Source organism: Corvus moneduloides, chromosome 4 (assembly GCF_009650955.1).
Source record: "Corvus moneduloides isolate bCorMon1 chromosome 4, bCorMon1.pri, whole genome shotgun sequence".
Classification (NCBI taxonomy): Eukaryota; Metazoa; Chordata; class Aves; order Passeriformes; family Corvidae; genus Corvus; species Corvus moneduloides.
Window position 1 is genome coordinate 46,268,468 of NC_045479.1, and position 21,754 is coordinate 46,290,221.

Here is a 21,754-nt window from a genome sequence, read left to right on the forward strand (position 1 = left end):
GGAAGAGTGGCTGGAAAGCAGCCTGGTGGAAAAGGGCCTGGGGGTGCTGGTTGACAGCAGCTGAACATGAGCCAATGTGTGCCCAGGTGGCCAAGAAGATCAATGGCATCCTGGTTTGTATCTGCAAAGTGTGGCCAGCAGGACCAGGGCAGTGATTGTCATTCTGTACTCAGCACTGGTGAGGAGGCACTTTAAGAACTGTGTTCAGTTTTGAGACCCTCACAGCAAGAATGACATTGAGGTGCTGGAGTGAGCCCAGAGAAGGGCAACAAAGGCTGGTGAAGGGTCTGGAGCACAAGCATGATGAGGAGCAGTTGAGGGAACTGGGGGTGTTCAGCCCGGAGAAGAGGCTGAGGGGGGACCTTATTACACTTTACAACTACCTAAAGTAGTGAGGTGGGGGTTGGTCTCTTCTCCCAAATAACAAGGGGAAAATTTGTCCTGGAAAGGGTTGTTGGGCATTGGAACAGGCTATCCTGGGAAGTGGTTGAATCACCAACCCTGGAGGTATTTAGATGTGTAGATGTGGCACTTAGAGACATGGTTTAGAGGTGGAATTCACAGTGCTGGGTTAACAGTTAGACTCAATGTTCTGAAAGGTCTTTTCCGTCCTAAACTATTCTATGATTCTATAACTCTTTCTAAACACTTCACCCCAATTCTTCAGTTCTCTTGAACTTTCCATTAATTTCCTGGTCTACAGCAGGAGCTAGACTACACACTCTGCAAGGAGGATTACCAGGGAAAGCAGCGAAGAAAAATAAAAATTAAAATCCCTGTATATTTTCTGCTGCAGAAAACAGTGGAATCATAGAATCATTGAATAGTTTGGGTTCAAAGACAGATTTACACAATAAAATTAAGTGTCTCCAAAGCAATCTACTGAAGCAGGAACATGCAGTAGAATAACTTTGTCTATCCATGCCCAGCCAATGAACTGCAATTTAAAATACTTTACAAAATACTTTACAAAAACCAGGCAGGCATAAATCTCTACTCCTCTAATCTGATTTTTATAGTTCAACTTGTTCTTTGTTGTTTACAAAACCATCAGTTTTGGAGAAGAAACAAACAAAGTGTTTCGGCAAACACTGTCTCCAACCTAGAATTCACCTCACCTCTTTCAGAAATCTGTAGTGTGAATTTTGGCATCTGGACTAACCACCTTTAATAGTTAAACAACATAACAGGCCCTTCCATGTGTGTTGTGCTTAAATGAAAAGTACCTGTCTGGCTGTGTATGTTCAGAATATTATGAGTGTCATCCTAGAAGACTGTGAAGCTTTCTGTACTTCAAAGAGTGATAAAGTAAGAGGAATAATATTTGCATAAGGAAAAAGCAAGCTTTTGAGTATTCAGAGAAGTCTACACTACTGCAGGTTAACCACATGATAGCTGCAGGGATACAGAGCTGGTTATGCACAGACACCTCGGATTCAGAAGCTACTTCAAAGCTGAATCGAGCCTGAGCTATAGGTCCTGCAAGTTCTATGCTGAATGTGTCTGCCTTTGTGCCATGTACCTATGAACACTGGGGAGAACACTGCAAAGTCAGAATCCACACCTCAGAGTCAGTGTGGATTCAGCAGGTCTTAATTCCTGCTCTGTGGCAATCATGACACAGAGGTGTGCCAGCATCAGCTTGAAAAATGCCCCCTTCATATGAGGGGCTAACAAGTCAGTTGTCTCTATGACAAAATTCATCACGTGGCCTTACTGTATCTTTCCATCATCACTTACTCTTTCTTTGAATACTTAAAGAAGAAAGCTATTTGCAAGCAGGTCAAGTTCCTGAACACTTGTACAGCAATTCAATTCAACTTATTAAAGATAAAATGGTGAAAAAACATCAGGGTTTCAGGTTCACTGATATCACTTAAGACAACTAATAAATAATGTAGCAAACAGAAATACTGCTGGTATGGAAAGCATTTTAAAATGTATTTGTGTCATTATGTCACTAAGACAACTACAACTTAAATTTGGACTCTTCCTAAGTCTATATTCAAGTTTTGACCTGAGCCAGTTAAATTATGGAATTCCTTTTCCTGACTATCCATACAAATGGACTAGTAGGGCTCAAAAGTACATTAAAAAAAATATTTTTTTTGGTAATGAAATTAATGAAATATTATTATTTGGATACTGTATGTATTTTTTTATATAAATATCTTAAAAGTAATCTTTTCAATCTTTAAAAATACATGACAAAAAGCAGATCTATAAGTAACAAATGAACAGACATAAGTTTTCCAAATTACTTGAAGAGCTGTATCTTTTTGGGACTTGAAAAGATGTGATGATGTATAGTTCCTCAATCAAACAATCAGAGAAACAACCACACATAAAATTAAAAGTAATCAATTTAATAGTAAGATTCTGAAGATTCCATTTGACTCTTTGGAAGTTAACCAATTCTTTTATTTTTTTTCTTTTTTTCCATTTTACATACTGTTGTCATAGGAAATGAAAACAGAACTGACAAATGTCCTTTTGAGAAATTAATTTTAGTACTAATGTAATGCAAATTAGCTTTGCCTTCAGCAATGACAGAGATACCAAAGCTTGCATTTAAAGAAAGAAGAATTATGCAGGTGTTTACATGAATTTAATTAGCATTTCATTATGTCTATATGACAATAATAATAGTATTATTTTGAGAACTGAAATACTGTGGCTCTATCAAGTTTCAGCAACTTGATCTGCATAGTCACATAAATTAATAGTGATATTATCTGAGGGACAGATGAGGATCCTTCATCAACAGGAAATTATAGCACAGAGCACATGCTTCATATATCCAGTAATCTTAATATTCACAGTGGAATATCTTTTTCTTTTGTGTTTGTGTAGGGCTGGGTAGCAGGACGTTTCAAGCCCAGCAGTTCGGGCTGCTGCTGTCAAATGTAAACCAGCTCACCCTTTACATCCAAGAAATCCTGAGCAAACCTGCCACCCAGTGACTTCAGCTCAGAACTGCCAGGGAGAGGGAAACTGGCAGGAGAAAATCCCTTTCCTTGCCCTTAATGCAATAATACAATAACAAAGGAATAGAACAGAAATACAGAAAGTGCATATTCCTCTTAATTATATCCTACATAAACCTTTGCATTGGATTTGCTGAATTTGTTAAAAAATCTGTATTTGTTATTATTTAAGCACTGAACCACCTAATACCTACAAATGAAGACTTCAAATGCAATCCTACTGTCCCCTCTGTCCTGGATAAAGACCAAGCTGCCTGTGGAAGAGTAACAAAGATTATTTGCACTTGCTTTGCATTTGTAAGCCCAGAATTAAGGCTTAGGAATGCAAAACAAGAAGATGCCTCTGCTAAAATAATTTCTACCAGTACTGACAGATCAAATGCAAAAGGAACACAACAAACCAAGAAAGATTCTTCAGGAAGAAGGATATCCTTCAGGGGTTATACACGGACAAGCAAATTAAATTATATTTAGATCTAAACTATTTAGTTTTAAAAGTCTAAGTGAATTAGGAGTTCTTCAGCTTCTTCTGAATCCTGTGGAGTATCCATCCGTATAATCTATTGAAAAAGGAAGTATTACAGCACAAGATTCAACACCCACATGAAGAGAAGCACCTCTTTCTCTCCCTCTGAAGACCACAGAAATTTTTTAGGGACCAAGGTAGCCTAGGAAAGTTAGGGTAATTTGGTTTTGAAATTAAGCATTTCAATAAAAGGTCTAAAATATTGTGGAGATAATCAGAATTTGAGATCAGGAGTCCAGGACCACTGGCTATCTGGAAGGTGAAACAGGTGGTTGGGAACTAAATAGTGTCAATCTTCTAAGAGAATTAAACATTTTCTGAAGGCCTTATTTGGTTCCATATTTGCCAACTTGAAGTGCTTTGTAGAAAATGCTCTTAAATCAGGATTAAATTTCAGAATTAATTTATCCTAAAAGAAAAAAAAATCTGATTTCCTTCTATTTTCATTGTTTAGAGGAAACCTCGAAAGTATATATCAATGATAAAAAAAAATTTTTGTTCAGCATATTCAACAGATGACCCACAGATGGAGAAAGTTCAGGTTCCCTTCTCTTGCATTACAAACTCTTCTGATAAAGCCATTTTTACCTTCCTCCACACCTAAATAACAGATTCATCAACATTTTCAGTCTGTTTTCCTGTTTTATGGAACAAATTTCCTTGTGTGACATCTGTTAGGTAGCTAAAAGCAATCAACTAAATAAAATCTGACACAGAGTGATTTTATTTGCTCTTTTACAAAGAGTAAGTTTAGTGGAGCTTTACTCTTTAAGCTCTTATTTTGACTGATGCTCAGACTCATTCCAATCTTTATCGAAGGACAAACTAATGCAATTAGGAGGCAATTAAAGCTTTTTCAAGGCATTCCTATGCATTGATTACTACCAGAGTGTAAATATAAACTTATCAAAAGTGTGACTTAACAGTCACCTGCAGGAAATGTTTTGAAAGATGCCAGTGTACTGGAGAAGAACTACGTATTTTTTAATTCCTGAGGCAACACAAAATACACTGCAGACTACTAACTACCCTGCTACTGAGAGCGGACATACACTTTCAGGAGATTTATTGCAGAAAGGGGTGTATGTCTTTGGGTTTCAATGTTTATGAGCTGATCTTAGCATACTTCCACTAGCTTGTTGGACAAGGACATGTTCTCTCATTGAAAGAGAGCAGTGTGTCTTCTTAACTATGTCTTACAACTCAGCAAATGAGCAGGTCGAGGCAACTCTTGAATCTTCAAAGGGCTGGTTTGTTCCAAATCAGACTAAAATAGTTACACTTTAAACATCTTTTCACATGGAGATAAACAGATACTGAAAGCAAAAAAAGTAATCTCTTGGTCCGTGGAAAATCAGATAATACTGCCAGCCTAGGAGAAGGACTTTTCAGGAGGTACTGGTACATCATTTTGAACACAGAGCTGAAAATAAACACGGTCCCTGGTGCTCCCAGACACTACACCTACCATTAGCAACCTTTTCTCTCCATAGCCACAGTTTCTCTTGGGAGCACATAAAAACCCTCCCAGGGATTTAAATTTGAGGATTTTCATGTAATTTAAACCCAGAATAACAGAATAAATATTTACACAAGTAGGCAACCACTTGGAGGTTGCCGAATATTAGGCAAATCAGCATGTGATTAGACATAACAAGAAAGGATTTCTAATAGAGACATTAATTTTGAATAAAACTGATAGAAGACTCTAAAAACATAACCATACTTGCAAATACAAAAGAGCTATGGGTTTTTTATATGCTAAAATGAGTGTCTTTTGTATTAACTTGTTTAGACTTCACATAAACTGTTCTTCCTCAGTGTTTACAGACTGTTTGACTCCTACCCACCATCTGGCCAAGTTTTGTGCCAAATTCCAGAAATGTTGATGAGAAAAACATGGGTAAGTAAAAGTAAATGCATATGCACACTTTTTGGAGGTAATTTGCACCCTGTTTACAATCAGGCTACCTACTTAACAGCTATTTTCACTAATAATCAGAGTGGGATTTATCCGAGGTACCAAAATACTTACATCAATTTAGATACCTGATTTCAGGTATCTGCCTGCAAGTGCCTATGTGTCTGGAAGGTGTCTGAATTGTAATTCTATTTTATGTTCTTGGCCTACTGGACCCAAACCAACACAGAAAAGACAACTATTCACAACAAAGAAAACTAGGCTTTCATGTATTAAAGAATGATCTATAGTATCTTACCATAACATTCCTTTCATAATGTTCATGTTCTTTCTCAAAATCTATTACAAAGCCATTTAGAGACCAAATAAATGTCAGGTCTAATGTGGGATCATGGGATGCAATGCATTGCATGGTAGCATTCTCTCCAACGGTGACATCAACATTCAACGGAGCTAAAGTAATCCTTGTAGCTTCTGTGAAGTTAATGGCAAACATGGAAAACTCCAATAAATAAATGTTTATTCAAATACAAACTCGGCTTCATAACTATTTGATCATACATTAAACCACTCTCTCAAACCCTAGTTTACATGTTATTCATACAACTACATTTCAAAGGACCAAACTGAAAGGAACAAAGAAAACATTTTACAACTAAAATTCCTGACTTCTGTTTAGCTGTTTAAATCTCTGAATCACATTACAAGTATTTTTATTCATTGACTGTATCTCAAGTAGAAAGAAGACACATGATGAATCTTACATGACTTGTGCTGCGTTTCTTGTTTCAATTATAATATTTCCTATGTTTTAAAACTTGTCTCTTTAATGAATGAAAAGTTCTACTTGGTTAGGCTGAGTCCGATTTCCATTACAGCATTGTAGGGATTGAGATCTTAATTTATCTACTGATATAATAGATGCATAACAAATTGTGCAAATAGCTACATGTGAAAAAGAAGAGAAAACAATACAAGGAAAGGAAGAAAGCTGTACATACCCCAGCAATGTCTCTTATTATTACAGGAACAAAAAAGAAAGCAGACATCTCATGACACTTGCTTGAGCTCTTGACACATACATCAAACTCATATGGCAAATTAGCAACTGTTCTGGAAGGGACTCACTGGATCAGTGAGACTTGTTCCTTTTCTTACAATTATTATCATAAAACAAAAAGTAACAGAATATCTTCCTTATGCCATGACGTAATATCTGTCCCACCAATATGAGAGTGGTAGTAGGGTATCAAAAGTGGGAAGACAATAGCCATAAGAAAAGTTATTGCCACTAGTTAAAACCTAGGCTTGAGCTTGCTCCAAGGAGCACACTCCATTCCATCACACACAGAAAAAGAAAATAACCTCAGTAAGCCCAGTATTTTGTCAATCTGCCTCAGAAAGAAACCTTTTCCCAGATCCTACTTTAGTAATCTAAAACCTGCTTAATACTGAGACTACAAGGATGGCACAACTACTGCCTTTTGCAATATGGAGCATCTCACAGTGTATTGGAGCAGCCTGTTAACATCTGGTCTCCAGGGCCTTACATATGGACTCATGCATAGGATACTTGCTCCATTCCAGTGTGGTGGTGCTGGTATGCTCAGTACCAATACCTGTCTAAAAAGTTGCTGAAAGAGTGGACCAGTGGCAGGGAACGAACAGCAATTGGGAAAAACCATCAGAGTTTGCAGCGTCTGTCAGCTTCAGATTTAACTTTTTAATTTCCTATAGTCATGTGCAATGTCTGAGACGTTTTATGGGCCACACAATGTGCTTGGGAATGCCACTTTCAATGCATTCTTCATCAACCTTCAGCATTGCCCACAACGTGAAAATGATTTTGAAATAAGTCAACTGACCTTTCTGTTTCTGCTGTGATGTCTTATACCCTTGGTGTTCATTTTTAGATGAATCAGAGCAGAATTTTACAAAATTTAAAATTTCTTTATACTAGTTTATAAGGTTTACAAACATATTGGTTTTTGTTTCACTGTGCGAATTTGGTACGCAAATATTCTTCCTGATTTTAGAAGAATGCTAGAACAATTAAGGGGCTGGATATATTTATTTACATAAACTTTCAAAATTAAATGCCTGAGGGTAATATTTAGATATATGAAACAGCAGAAGATAATAAAAAGTAACTGCAAGGATCAAAATACAGTTTTACATTTCATTTGGTACAATAAATTTGGAATGTATCAGCCAGAAAATTGCTCTCATATGATGCTACAGACTAACTCTTCCATTAGCACAACAATATTGTGGCATTGAGCTGTCACATCCAGCATGATTTCTGGAACAGAGATTAAACACGTATTTGACAAATGACTCTTCTACTATCACTGGTACTTGATAAGACATAGCTCTTACAGAATGCTATCCTTCCTGTCTGTAGTCTACAGTTATTTAATTATTTGAAATCAGATTTAAAATACACAACTAAGGGTATCAGTACTCAAGCAGTAAATACAAATACTGATAAAGGAAAATAATTTAGAAATGCAATCATATGGATATACACCCTTATCCCACAAATTTAATGCATATTTCTTTAACAGCAATTCTCTCTTAAACATGTTTATACCACCAGCATCACCATCACAACACCACCACACCAAAACCCCCCAAAATAAAATGACAAAACCAAACCAAACCAAACCAAAGCAAAGCCCGTACAAAGCAAAACACCACAACACTAAGGAAGGTCAGCAGGAGTCCCATTTCTCTGAGTCATGGCCCCAGAATCACACCTTAGCATGAGTGCTGAGCTATCAAATAGAGCCAATGCATTGAAGTATGTCAGTTTAATGTATTTTATTTAATAATCTCTTATGGAAAAATCAACCCTGAAAATTGAGATACAGTGTTAGAACTGGTGCAAACATACCCAGTTTCAGCTGAGCAATATGCTTTAAAAGCATCAATTCATTTATAATGAGCAATTAAATTAGAAAGATGTAGAACAGCTTGAAAAAGCACTGCAATGCTGGAACAAAATTAGTGTTTTTGAATTAAGGGATTCTACCCAAAACAAATGAATGCAATTCTGAGGCTTACCTGTCATTTCTAGAACACCAGTGCTATTGGCTTTTCCTCGGTTATTTTCTGCAAAACATGTGTAGCGACCTTCATCCAGCTTTGTGACATTGATAATTTCCAGGCTCCCATCATCCCAGATACGTATGCTATGGAAAGTGCAAAAAATACATCAAGAGAAATGAGATTTTACATTAGAAAGCAATGCTTCCTGTAGAACTGTAGTAAGTGAAAGAACAAACCACAAACATCATTTCAAAGCTCATATCTAACTACTGGATTTATAAACACTCCTTCAGTACAAAATATTTAAAGAGACTGTGGCATGATCAGATGCCTCAGGTTGCTAGAGCAAGAGAATGTACTTCTATTCACTTGTACTCATTCAAGTGATTTTCTTAGTCTTTTAATAGTACAATTCAATTTTTAAACCAGACTAGGTAAAGCTGGATACCCTGCTAACTCTTTGAATCTGTACTGCCAGCAACATTTTGGCATATTATTTTCCTGAAGTTATACATTTTCCTGTCCCTGAGGTCTACAAAATGGAGAACTATCCTATGGGATAGACAGATACATAAGGCTACATTTCTAAGGCTCAAAGTGTTCACTAACAGTACTAACCGGCTCCCATTTACAAGTAATTCTGTTCCTTTGCTCCAGGAGAATTTTGGCTTAGGAGCAGCTTTAGGCTTGCATTCAATGATTACACGCCCCCCTTTAGCAGCTAGGATTTTCTTCTTCATAGGGTTCAGTTCAAAAGTAGGAGGTGAAGCTGAAAGCAAAAATTAACATAAATACTGCTGTTAGTGATTTTACTGCAAAATAGAACTTGTTTGCAACAACAAGAACAGAACTCTTGAATTGTTTACAAATGTTCATTTTCAGGCCAGTAAGAAAAATATTAACAATACAGATGATGTACTGGGAAGCACATGGTAATCTAAAAAACCAGGAAAAATCATTACATAGTTCTGTGCTGTGTTACACCAGAGGTTTCTTTCTATTGATTTCTGAACTTTCATCTGAGTTTAATCTAACAAGATCAAAGTCCACTGAAAGTTCCTCCCTTTCAAAAGGCCTTTTGATCAGTCCTAATAAAATTCAGATTCCTGGAGGTAAATTTCTTTCACAAGTTGCTCACTCAATCATACTTCCAAAGAATAGTTGGGTTTAATTTTCAGTGGTTTTAACCCTCTCTAGAAACTAAAATTGTGCCCTTCTTATTCTTTGTGATTTTCTGTTTGGCCACCTGGCTTTAGGTGCACTCTCAGATGTACAAGAGTACTAAGACATGACTGTCGTAAGCACCACACTTATGTCTCTGAGGTCAGATCTTTGCTTACTAATTTTCCCTTTATTTTAAACCAAATAAAAGAAAAAAAGCTTTTAATTATTTTGCATCTTGGCATACCACCGTTAATCATGCCGGCATGTGCACAGCCTGAGGAAATAAGGCTATTATTTAATTACAGAAGTACAGAGCAAAACTCTGACCAATATCCACATCTTACCAACCCTGAACTTTGAAAATGCACACAGAGAAAGTGCTCATTTTGTTTAAACCAAGCTGGTAGGGAGTATATAGTAATGGAAGAACAGTGTAGAATGAAGCATTGTTGTGCAATGGGTTGGGAAAAACAAGAATAGCTTAGTTCTTGGGAAAGTCTGAAGGCAAATGTGAGATGGAAAGAATAGTAACTACTGCAGGGAAATCTAGGAAAATATGTCATACAGCCAGCGTGTCTGCTCTAATGAAATCAGTAAAAACATCAGAAATTGTTTTAAGGCTGGGAACTCTAGATCTGAGAGTCAAACTTTCAACAGGATGCTTCCTAGGAAAACACAATGGATTCATTACTACATCCAGCCATCAAATGGCACAGCTACGTTGCATACAAACATGGTGACTTGGGTGTAATGGGTTGTAGAAAGCAAAAGCAAAGGGGACAGCAAAGATGAAGAGCTTCAAAGGCCAAGTAAGTGACAACATGGTTTCTTAAAAAGCAAATTTTTCCTCACAGAGGAGTGATCATAGGTGAGCAAAAATGAAAATGCTTCTTAACCAGTTTTGCAAGCTTGAAAGTATAGGCTGCAACTCCATGTGCTTCATATAACTTCTGCACTATCAGTTCCTCTGAGAGGGAACAGCAGGAAACAAACATCATAAATAAGAATGGAAAAAATGCCCCACAAGTTGGTAACTTTATTCCTCAAGTTGTTGTCAAAAACCAGCTAGAGAACTCAAATAAACCCCATCTCACCTAGATTGAGTGAGAGTTCTTAGCTTCATCCTCACAGCAATGTGTTACCAAACAGTATTTGCAAATGTAACTGCTATCTTATTCAACCCTGAGACAGTAAATAGAGAAGTAATCCCACTGACCCACAATCTTCAGTTCAGCATTTGCATAAATAATTCCATGCATGTTTTCTGCTATACACTGGTACATGCCGGCATCGTCAAAGGTCAGACTTTGCATTCTTAGTTCACCCTTCCGGAACTAAAACACAGAATCAATAAAACAACAAGATATTAATATAAACTATGTAAGTTGAAGAATTCACACACATCCACATTTTTTTTTTTCTTTTTTTTTCTTTTCCTTTTTTGGTGACATTGGGTTCATCTTTTTTTAAAGAAAGATTCAGTGTCATTCAGTACTTAAGTTTCTGGAAAAGTCCTAGCTGAGTGTCAGTAGACAAATTTACTCTCCAGTCCGGCGTTATCATATCAATGCAAACACTACTGAATCAGAAATAAGAAACAAGGAATTAAATTAATTTTATGCATATAACCTTTGTTATGCCATTCTCACTGGTCAGTACTTTCTGTTGTTACATCATTTTACAATAGAAAAAAGTCAAAGCAAGTCCCAGTGAGGTAGGAGTTTTTCAGAAGAGTCCTCTGGGAGATAGTAGAAACTATTTTCTAACACTTTGTTTTAATGTAAAAAAGAAAAAGCAGTCAATCAAAATAAGGTACTTAAGGTGGGGTATTTGGTAAATTACAAATAGATGTCAATCAGTTTTTGAAAAATCATGTTAATATATTCTGTTTTCTTGTGAAAATCAAGCTGAAATCTTTAACCCTTGTATCTAAGTACATTGGAGTGCATGGAGCAGTAGAAGATTAAGACAATACTACTTAGCTGAAAAGAGAACAGATTAAAGGAAACGTATTTTCTGATTTCTTTTATGTGAAAATGTTTTAATCAGGTTTTCTAAAAGGCATCTTTGTTGTGTGCTAAATGAAATGCCTAATTGCAAGTTATCTGTTTTAAAAACAAATTATATTTTCAAGGCAATTAACATATTTTTGCTATCTTCCATTTGGAAATCATTTTATATCACAGTAACACACCGTAAAATCTTCTGGTGTACTACTGGAGGCTTAAACACGGTGTTCTGCATCCCAGTGTGCCGATTTTTTCAGTGAAAGCCAAGTTCAGTGGGGACCAGCAAGCAACTCACTTGTTAAATTATTCGTTTGCAATAACCGCCAAATCTAGACAAAAACATTGTTTTTCCTGGTTTAAGCCACCTCCAAATAGCAGATAGTGACATCCCTGTTCTCCCTCCAACATCACACATTTTTTTTAAGATATACAGTCAAAAAACAAGCCGCCTCATTGCCTTTTTTTATTTGCTTGCCAAGATCAGAGTCATCAGAGCTCAAGAGATGCAGACCTGCATTGTGCGCTCATATTCTCTTGTTTTTTTAATGGCTTTTCATATAGTATAAGCAACAGACTTTAAATACACTTTTGAAATGCCTGAACAGATTTTTCCCTGAGCAGCTGTGGACGTCTCATCCCTGTAATTGTTCAAGGGCAGGCTGGATGGAGTTCTGAGCAACCTGGCCTAGTGAAATGTGCCCCTGCCCATGGCTAGGGGCTTGGAACTAAATGATCTTTAAAGCACCTTCCAACACAAACCATTCTGTGTCTCCATGATTCTAGGACACAAAATCTACTTCGTTTAAACCAAATATGCAGTGTAACAGAATTAAATTATCAAACATTACTTCGTTAAACTTCTTTTAAGCATCACCCAAACATTTGCAACACTCCGTGTCTAGAAAAAATGTGAAAAAAATACAGGATATAGAAACACTACTGATAATTTTAAAAATACTTTTTCTTGTCATATCTCCACTGACTCTATTTTGTCTTATATTTTTAATGACACATTCATGTTTAATGTGGTAAAAGGATTAATTTTAAAGAGAAGCTGATAGACTTTTTTTTATCCAGAGTGAAAAGCATTAACAGGCCTGGAGAAAAAGGGATATCCATCTCCTAAACATGGTCAAAAGTTAAGTTTATAATTCAAAGCTGAATACTAAATAGCCTGAAGAAATAAGAGAAGATTGAGATGAAACTTTTAAAAGTAGATTTTAATGCCTCATACAAGTGGAATCAGCAAATATTTGGATCATTATAATTAATTTTCCTTTAACCTTTAATAATGCATGCTTCAAAAAATTGTTTCCACGAGCTAACCAATCAAGCCTGTGTTACCTACAGCAGTACACTCACCGAGGCACCATTCTTCAGCCACCTAATTGTTGGAATAGGCTTGCCCGTAGCTACACAAGGCCAGTACAGGTCACTGCCTATATCCCTTTCTGTGTCATTGATATGTTCAACCCACTCAGGAGCAGCTGCAGAATAAAATACATGATGCATTGTAAATATAGCACATACATATTTAATTGGAATTATGTCGTATTAATTTCACTGCTTTCCCCATGATACTTAAAACAGGCAACACAAAGTAATGGTGATAACTCAGCAATGTGCCAGCACAAAAAAGAAAGTTTTTGTCTTACAAGACAGATTCAAAATAGCTTCAAACTATTTTTTATGAGAAGAAAATTTGGAATTGAAATAATGGCTCCTGAATGACCAAAGACATAAGATATTACCACCTATATTGATCTGATCTGTAGATTATTCAGTGTGGAAATTACTCAGTAGGACCATAAAAATGATAGCTAAATGACATGAAATTGTGCAAAACTGTGTATGTACTGAAAGGATCTCCAAGAAATTATTCTCTTGGTCCAGACAGGATATGTAAGAAATTAATATTGAAAACGGTCCAGCATTTTTGCTTTTGCTAAACAAACAAACCAATTTACCTATTACGAGCAGTAATAACCTTCCCACACTAATTCTGAGTTTGATGTACTGAAGTTCTAGCACTTAACTGAAGATCTTATGTGTGACCTTTTCATGGCATAGTTTTGTGGCATAAGCCTCAGACAAGAAGTCAACTTACTTGGGAAGATTTCAGTACGAGCAGTAAGATACAATTTTTGGTTACCTAATTTAACCAAATGCATAAAGGGAAGTGACAGAGGGCAGAGGAATAAAGAACTGTTCATAGCTAATAAGAGAGAGAGCTATGACAGAACACACAAACAAAATGAGAGAACAAGAAATCATAACAAACCTAATGGTATCTTTTTCCTCCCAGAAGTTCTTTTACTTCAAGCACTATAAATTGATTTAATTTACACTATGCTCAAGTATATTAACACATAACTGTCAAGGTGTATATACCAGCTATCATAACCAGACAAATTGAGTAGTCATTCAATTAATACATAAATATCATGCCTGGCATTTAATGCAAGAATTTTGATTCTGCTCTATTAACTTGAACAGCAGTGTGTGAGGATGATAATACGAATCACCACTGATATCAAGTGTGAAAACACAGACATTTCCAACATAAGTAAAAGCAACACAGATCATCAGCAATAAAATTGTTCTTCCTACCTTGTACATAAACTCTTGCTTGATGTTTATCCTTTCCTTTGTAGTTTTCAGCTTCACACTCATAAAGTCCTTCATCTTCATACTGAATATTGAAGATCTTAAGAACTGCACCAGACATGCTTATCTCAGCAGAGGCTGGCAAGGGTTCAAGGTATTTACTCCATCTGAGTTCAGGAACCGGACTTGAAAAGGTACAGTAAAGTACAAATCAGTGTGTTCAAGAACTGGCTGTTAAATTGCATACTACAAAAAGAGCATTTGAAAATGAAACATGTATTTTCATTCCCTGGAAAATGAAAGCAAACCGTGCTGTACAATAACTTTAAAACACACTTACTTTCCAAGAGCGAAACACTCCAGTGTCACGTTTTGCCCCAGGAGAGCGTATGTGTCCTTGAACTTCACCTTGATATCAGCAGGATATACTTTTGCTCCTAATATGAAAAAAAAGATTCTAAGAAAAGGCATATGAGAAAGTTATACAGCTATTAAAATTTCCACAGTTCGATAAAACTTTTCTTAAAATTCCAGACAAAATTTTTCGTTACACTGTATAAATAGCCTGTCAATTCGTAAGATCTGACTAAGCACTGAACTTTTACTAGAAGGCACCATCTTTTTACTCAGAAACTAGTTATCTTTCTCTGGATGACAAATCCTAACTTTTTTACAGAATTTCTAATTGCTTTTGAAGCATGATGTGTGTGGGTAGGCAAAAACCTGAGTCTCTATTTTCCACAATTTTTTTACTGGATAGAATATTTTGAATTATTTTGAATTTAAGCTCAATTTTATCTCAGTAAGGGTATGAAGGAGCTAGAGCAAGCACATCCACAGTTTAATGAGAGCACAGGGATGTAAAAGTAATCAAATCTCCTTACTAGCAATCCCTGTAGGAATCCTCTTGCAATACTAGATGAAGATGGCAGTGTGAATACTGGCTATGGAATATTTGGTCAAAGATCAGTAATTTGGAATTATTCAAATTCAATCAGTAATATGGAAAATTTTACAGATAAAAGGGTCGCTAAAAAATTCATCATCAGTTTATGAGAACCTAGTGACTGACAGTCTGAAGTGGCAAAAGGGAACTTGGTTCCTATTTGGAAAACATGCAGTTCTCCTGAAGAAACAGTGACAAATAATCCAGTCACACAAAGCTACAAAGGTGTTTTAGGAGATTGACCATGAGACACAAAGCTTTTAGGCCACTGTTGGATAGGAAGTTTCATAAGGGGAAAAGGATTTTCCTCTTTCATGGGGGATTTTCTGGGGAAAAAAAGTAAATCCTGAAGCTGTTCATCAACATTTACATGAAGTTTCTGCTTTACAGTCATACTCCTTTGAACCACTGCCAAGACTAAAAAAGTTATTGAAAATTTTGGAATGAGATCAGGGGCTTATCATATAAAAGAGATGGGGATTCTGGGGATAAGAACTCTGTTCTCAATGATTTGAAAGGAAATTTGTGAATGAATCTATGGAGATTTCCTGCATGAAGTTTTCAATGTGGATCAAAATGATTTGGACCTCTGGAACACCAAGTAACATTGTGCAGTAGCCATTATAACTTGCCATATAATTCTCCTTACAGAAATGAAAGTAGTTATGAATTAGCACAAAATTATAATACAAACAGTTAAAATACTGCATGTGCATAGTATTGCCAATAAATACTTACGATCAGATTGCGGAATAAGTGGAATAAATTTACTGAATACACTCTTCGTTATTGAAGGGCTGGACACAAAACACGAGTAATTGCCCTTATCTGATGCTTCCACATTTGCTATGTAGAGATTGCCATTCGTCTGGGACACAAACCGTCGTTTGTCCAAAGCAATGAACACTGGGAACTCATTTAGAAGCCAGCGATAACTGAGGTCATCTACAGGAAAATATTGTAGTCAATATTAAAACCCAACACTATCAGCTATTTAAACCACAGAATATTGTCTGCATATAAATCACTTGACTCTGATTTCTAGGTTATAGATCTTTTTTTCAGAGAGGCAGCTATGTGAGAGAGATTTATACATCTCAGCAGCCAGCTCATTCCTGTCTACACTGAACATTGGGGCACTACTGCCGTGAGTGCAGGTTACTGGGGACCTAGCTACAGTGCGCACACCTTGCCCTGGGCACAACCATCCCACAGGAACTGCAGTGGGATGGGATCAGAGAGGCAGCTGGGTCGTGACCTTATGCAATCGAGAAACTGGGAAGTCCTCACCAGTCTTGTGATTTAGACAAAACCTTAGAATATTTTAACTAGTAATATGTCTCTGCTCTACAGTTCCTTGCAATGCTTAAACTGAGCATGAAAACTAAATCATTACTCCATTTTCCAAGGTAGAAGAGATGCTAACAGCCAATTTCATCCCTCATGATGGAACTCCAGATGATTGAGATTATGGGTATAATCCCTGCAGAGCTCTTCAGTAGCTAATGATGAGAAAAAGTCACTTACAGAAAATAAATAACCTCATCCCTGACCCTCTGGGGATGCTTCTGCTGTTCCATGATTTTAACAGAAGCCCATGATCATAGCAGTTGAGGCGACTTTACCAGGTGATAAATAAATCTGGGCCCTGTCCAAGACCAGCAGAAAGTCTGGGATGACACAGTGACAGAGTGACATGTACTCAGGTCTTTTGATTGGTAAACCAAGTCTCCTCTCTGTTATGCAGGTTAGCCTGAGTAATTCTATTTGTAGTATCAAAACCTACTTGAAAATTCAACAGTATTCCTTACATATGACCAACAACAAACATATTCAAAACAGAAACCTAACCTAAATGGTGATTCTCAAGCTGCATAAAAGTTATTGTTTCAGTAAATATAAAGAAAACTTGCAACAAAAAATATTAACTTGCCTTTTACTCGTAATACATTGAAAATGAAGCACTTTTAGCTGAATTACCTGGGTAGTGGTAAGGAGGCTCACAAAGAAGCACTGCTCCAACACCTTCTCGCACTTTCACCTCATAACGTTCCTCAGGTGGAAAGGGATCCAGATCTAGTTTTAAAAAAAGCAAGAGGAGGAGAATAGGGATTTTAACTACAGTAACTTTTTATTATTATAATTATTTTCACTCCTGCAGAGATTAGTATAGAAATACAATACATGGCAGACAGAAACCTGTTGACCCCTAATGCCAGTTTTGCTTGTTATTATCAAATGAATTTTTTTTTACATTATTTTTGTCATCATAATTGTAAATTCCAGGGGGAAAAAAAAGTGATGTAGACTGTATCCCTAAGAGTATTTAGGTTTAAAATATTCTAATGAGTTTTAAGGCACTGGATCTAAAAAGTATGTACAGTATTCTCAGATGGATTAATTCATGAAGTATGTGAGATAATGTGGGTTTTGTTCCATAGTTTCAGTAAATTTGACAGCAAAACAAAATTAAAGCTGGTCAAGACTTTTTTGAACTCTTCTAAATGGTTGTTCATATTTTTCAATCAGTTTATGCATAAGCAAAAGAACATAAAGAACAGACATTTTCTATATAAATTTTAGCAACTCTATTCAGTTCTTTAGTAACAGTGATTGTATAAAGAAATGGTTTTTATAGGAGATCATTAAAAAGGAGGAAGGAAGAAATACAACAGTATAAAGAGGAATTAAAGTAGCCTTTTTTTTTAACAGATATTTATCAGTTTCCAGCTATCTTTTCACTTCTATTCCTTACCTCTTTACACTATTATAGTTTATATATTGAAACATTGTATATTAGGGTTCTGTTTAGCACAATTTTTCGGTACTCCATCAACATTCATCTCATGCAGCAAGTGAGCTGGTAGGCAGAAAACATGCCTCAAACTGTTCTGATTCTATTTTTCTTATCTATTATGTTTATACGTTTAATTTTTTTATCCTATTGATTATTCAGGACTCACACCACTGAAGCCTGCTTTCAGTATAAATAAATATCCCATAAATTGAATGTTGATGTTTTCTCCCTTAAAAGGAAGTAACCACCTGGTCTTCAATGTTTTTCTCAAAAATATAGTGGATAAATACAGACTAAGACTATACCAACTATCATATGATCCATCAGCTCATTATAGCTTCTGACTTTCCTGAATATTTGTGGTCCCACAGTCTTATAAGTACAATCCGAAAGCTGAACTTTTCACTACATGTCTAATCTTCTACAGCAAGGAGTGAATTCTGCTTATGGAGGCTGATTAAAGACAAGAGGGGCACTAAACCCTTAGTGTCAGGGCACCCAAGGCTTTGTGAATGCACCCCAGTTAAAGTGGATTCCTTTTTTTGCAATTCCTTTTTTTGCCCTCTGATGAAAAAATATATCCAGGGAAAAAGGCAACTTAAGGCAAAATAAAACAAAAATCCCAAACACTGTCTTCAGTGTGCAAAATTTCACATTAGTCTTCATGTAGTACATCAATTTTTTACAATGCATGTATTTGGTGATGTGCAGGTCTGTACACGTACATGTACACACAAGACCAGCTCATAGCTGTCAGAAGTTGACAGAAATTTCCCCCAGCAGGATCTCCATTGTAGCCTAGAAGTCGGGGCACACTTTACTGGCAAGTGCCGTGCCTTCCTCCTGCAGCTGCGTTTGCACTGTGGCAGCACCTCATCACCATACGCCCTCACTCTTGTCTTTCTTCTGTGACTATTTCCCCTCAGGTCCTACCATGATTTAAAAAGAGTCTGGACATTATCATCACCAGATCTGGCTCCATGAGTCTCTTCAATTAATAATTTAACAATAACTCACTGGGAAGGCTGTCATGTTATGTCAGCGGAATGCTAAAGCATATAAAATGCTTACAAATTTGTTTTGTGTCGATCCCTGCAGACTAAGGCATTTAAGATACTGTTTTTAGAGTAATACAGACACAGCACATGTTAGCAGAAGACACCACAGCGTAAAACATTGGGCATTCCTAGCTAACCATAATTTTTCTGTATTTTGACATAAACAACGGCTTACATCCAAAACTCAGAGTGGCTTCACGGCTTCTGACAGTTCCAAAGCTATTTGACACTACACAGACATATTTTCCAGCATCCCTTGATTTCTCTGGATTACTGATAACAAGTGTGCCTCCAACCATACTGTAGCGCTCCTTTGTTAAATCAATATCCCAGTTGTTGAGTTTCCACCTATCAAAAAACAAAAGCCAGATGTAAGATTTGGCCCCAAAAAGTAAACCCGATAAGAAATATGATGTGAAAAATAACTCATAAATTCTGATAAACGATACAGGAAGTTATTAACTTCTATACAAGTTTTAAGTTTTCCTTCAGCAAGAGGCACAGATTTGAACTCCAGAGGTCTTTTAAACATAACAGTGTCAGTTCTGCCTTCTTGGAGATGTGACATAGTTTGTTAAAACATAATTGCTGGCCAAGCAGTAAGAGATGCTTCAGCTGGCTGTGAATAAACTAACCAGTCATCAAACACAGGGAATTTAAACATATCTCGAATAATTATCTAAGGACAGACTGGATACAAATATACTCCCTCTGCACCTTTAAAGTATGGGGTAATAAGAGATTTTTGCAAACCTGCTGCAGAAAATGAAAATTTTTTATAAAACATAATGTGCTAGTAAAGTCTGTGCAAAAACTGTGGCATGCTTCATAAATGACCTACTTACTACATTCAGAAAATTGCTGGACACTGTCCCCTTAGTTATGGTAAAACCCCACAGCCAATTCACTGAATTACTGCAACTTGCACTTCAGGGATTAAGACAGAAACTGGTGGCCCAGTTCTGACCCTCACCGATTTCTACTTATTTTAAAAAATGCTAAAAAACACGGAGTGGGAACCAGAACGCATGATTTATATTTGTGTCTATTACTGTGTCCACAAGAGGGAGCCCATAACCTTAGAAAGGAACTGCCTGGTTTCTATGGACAAATAGCAAGGATGCAACTTTAATACATTTAAAGATCATAAAATTATTTCAGCATAAATATTTTATTTTTTCATAAGGTAATGTTAGGCATTAGTAACTGACAATGAGAACACATACTACCTGTTCATTCACTATTGAAGATGTATCAAAATAAGCAGAATTCTCATCTGGAAGTGGAACTTGCAATTGTCGTAGAAAGAAACAATACTAAGAATGGCATGAACAAAAGAATAAATCAAGAAAAAAATCTAATGAAATGGCATAATTTTAAAGATGCAGAAAATGGCATTTTGATCATATGGAATTCTAGAGGTATCACTTCAGTCCTGTGAGACATACTATATGTCTCTGTTAGAAAAAATAATTATATCCTCTGTTCAGAAATATCTAACTATAAACGTCCTGAGGACTGCTTAGCCTGCAATGAAAATGGCAAGAAGAAGTTATTTACCTCTGAGATAGAAGGATTTTTGCTCAGTAACTGTTAGAAGGCTGAGCTGAAAATAACATATTGAGGTATACTAAAAATAATGATGCCAGAAAATAAGAAAAGTGGCCTTATTCTGTACTGCAATTATCATCACATCAGCTATCAGTGCTAATTGTCAGGTCTGTTCCTAGACAGGTCTGGAGATGCAATGCAATTCTTTGAGAATGATTTTGCTAGCTCAGATTTTGCTGAGCGCACAATAGATAAAGAAGAATGTCAAAATTTATTTAGAGCCCGTAATCACCTATAGACGGTGTGTTTACAGTCTTGCAGACAGGGTGGGGGAAGTCTCTGGACCAACTGGAAGGGATGGGGAAGTACATCAAACGGTATAAAATCTTAGCACATGTAATCTCTCCACACTTTCCAAGCACGGCAAGAGGAAGTACGTGCCAAAAAAATGTCATGTACCAGGATCATATTCAAATGGTGATTCTGTACAGGTAGACAACCTGCTAGCCTATTTTTAGAAGTGGCAATGAAGACTAACTAAGCTGTTTTGATGGAAGAATACCATAGCTGGTCACAATACTGTAACAGATTTAAAAGAACAGCCAGCAGACTTGATTGCTTTTCCTGTTCTAGGAAGCAGTCTGGGAACACACGTAAGTGAGTACTGGTGGCAGGTCATAGCGTAATTTACTGACATGGATCTGATCTTTTTTTGCTGGCAAGAAATTGTGTCTGTCCTTAGTACAATGACAGCAGTTTTCTGCCTATGATCAGGCTGTAATTTAGTCACAGTCTTAATACTGACAATCTTAAATACATTTCTCTTTATACAATGAGCAGATAATGGCTGACAAACTTATATGAATGAACAACAAAGAAGAATTGCTTTCTACAATAATATAATTATTGTGAAAGAGGTCATGTGGGAATTTGTATTAAAACTAGTTGAAATGCTTTTTCAGAATAAAGTTTTTCATGTCTTCAGTAGCATAGCTGACACATTCTTGATCACTGCTCTCCAACACAGTGGATGCAAAAGCAACATGGGATGTTCAACAATCAATAATTCTCCTTTCAAAGTGAAATAGAATAAAAAAAGATGTTCTGAATCAAGAACAAAGACTCAAATCTCAGTCA

At 36.4% G+C, this 21,754-nt stretch overlaps 1 protein-coding gene across 1 annotated transcript in view; it reads right to left on the minus strand.

The window, feature by feature from the left end:
- Positions 1–21,754, minus strand: part of CNTN1 (contactin 1) — a 228,115-nt gene that overhangs the window by 44,129 nt on the left and 162,232 nt on the right. Inside the window, exons 5-14 of the mRNA XM_032105945.1 lie at positions 19,242–19,414; positions 17,192–17,287; positions 15,950–16,156; positions 14,606–14,702; positions 14,269–14,450; positions 13,021–13,145; positions 10,866–10,983; positions 9,104–9,254; positions 8,501–8,628; positions 5,733–5,908 (exon numbers count right to left, since the gene is read on the minus strand). Of these exons, the coding sequence (XP_031961836.1) occupies positions 5,733–5,908; positions 8,501–8,628; positions 9,104–9,254; positions 10,866–10,983; positions 13,021–13,145; positions 14,269–14,450; positions 14,606–14,702; positions 15,950–16,156; positions 17,192–17,287; positions 19,242–19,414 (1,453 nt within the window). The remainder of the gene's footprint in view (positions 1–5,732; positions 5,909–8,500; positions 8,629–9,103; positions 9,255–10,865; positions 10,984–13,020; positions 13,146–14,268; positions 14,451–14,605; positions 14,703–15,949; positions 16,157–17,191; positions 17,288–19,241; positions 19,415–21,754) is intronic.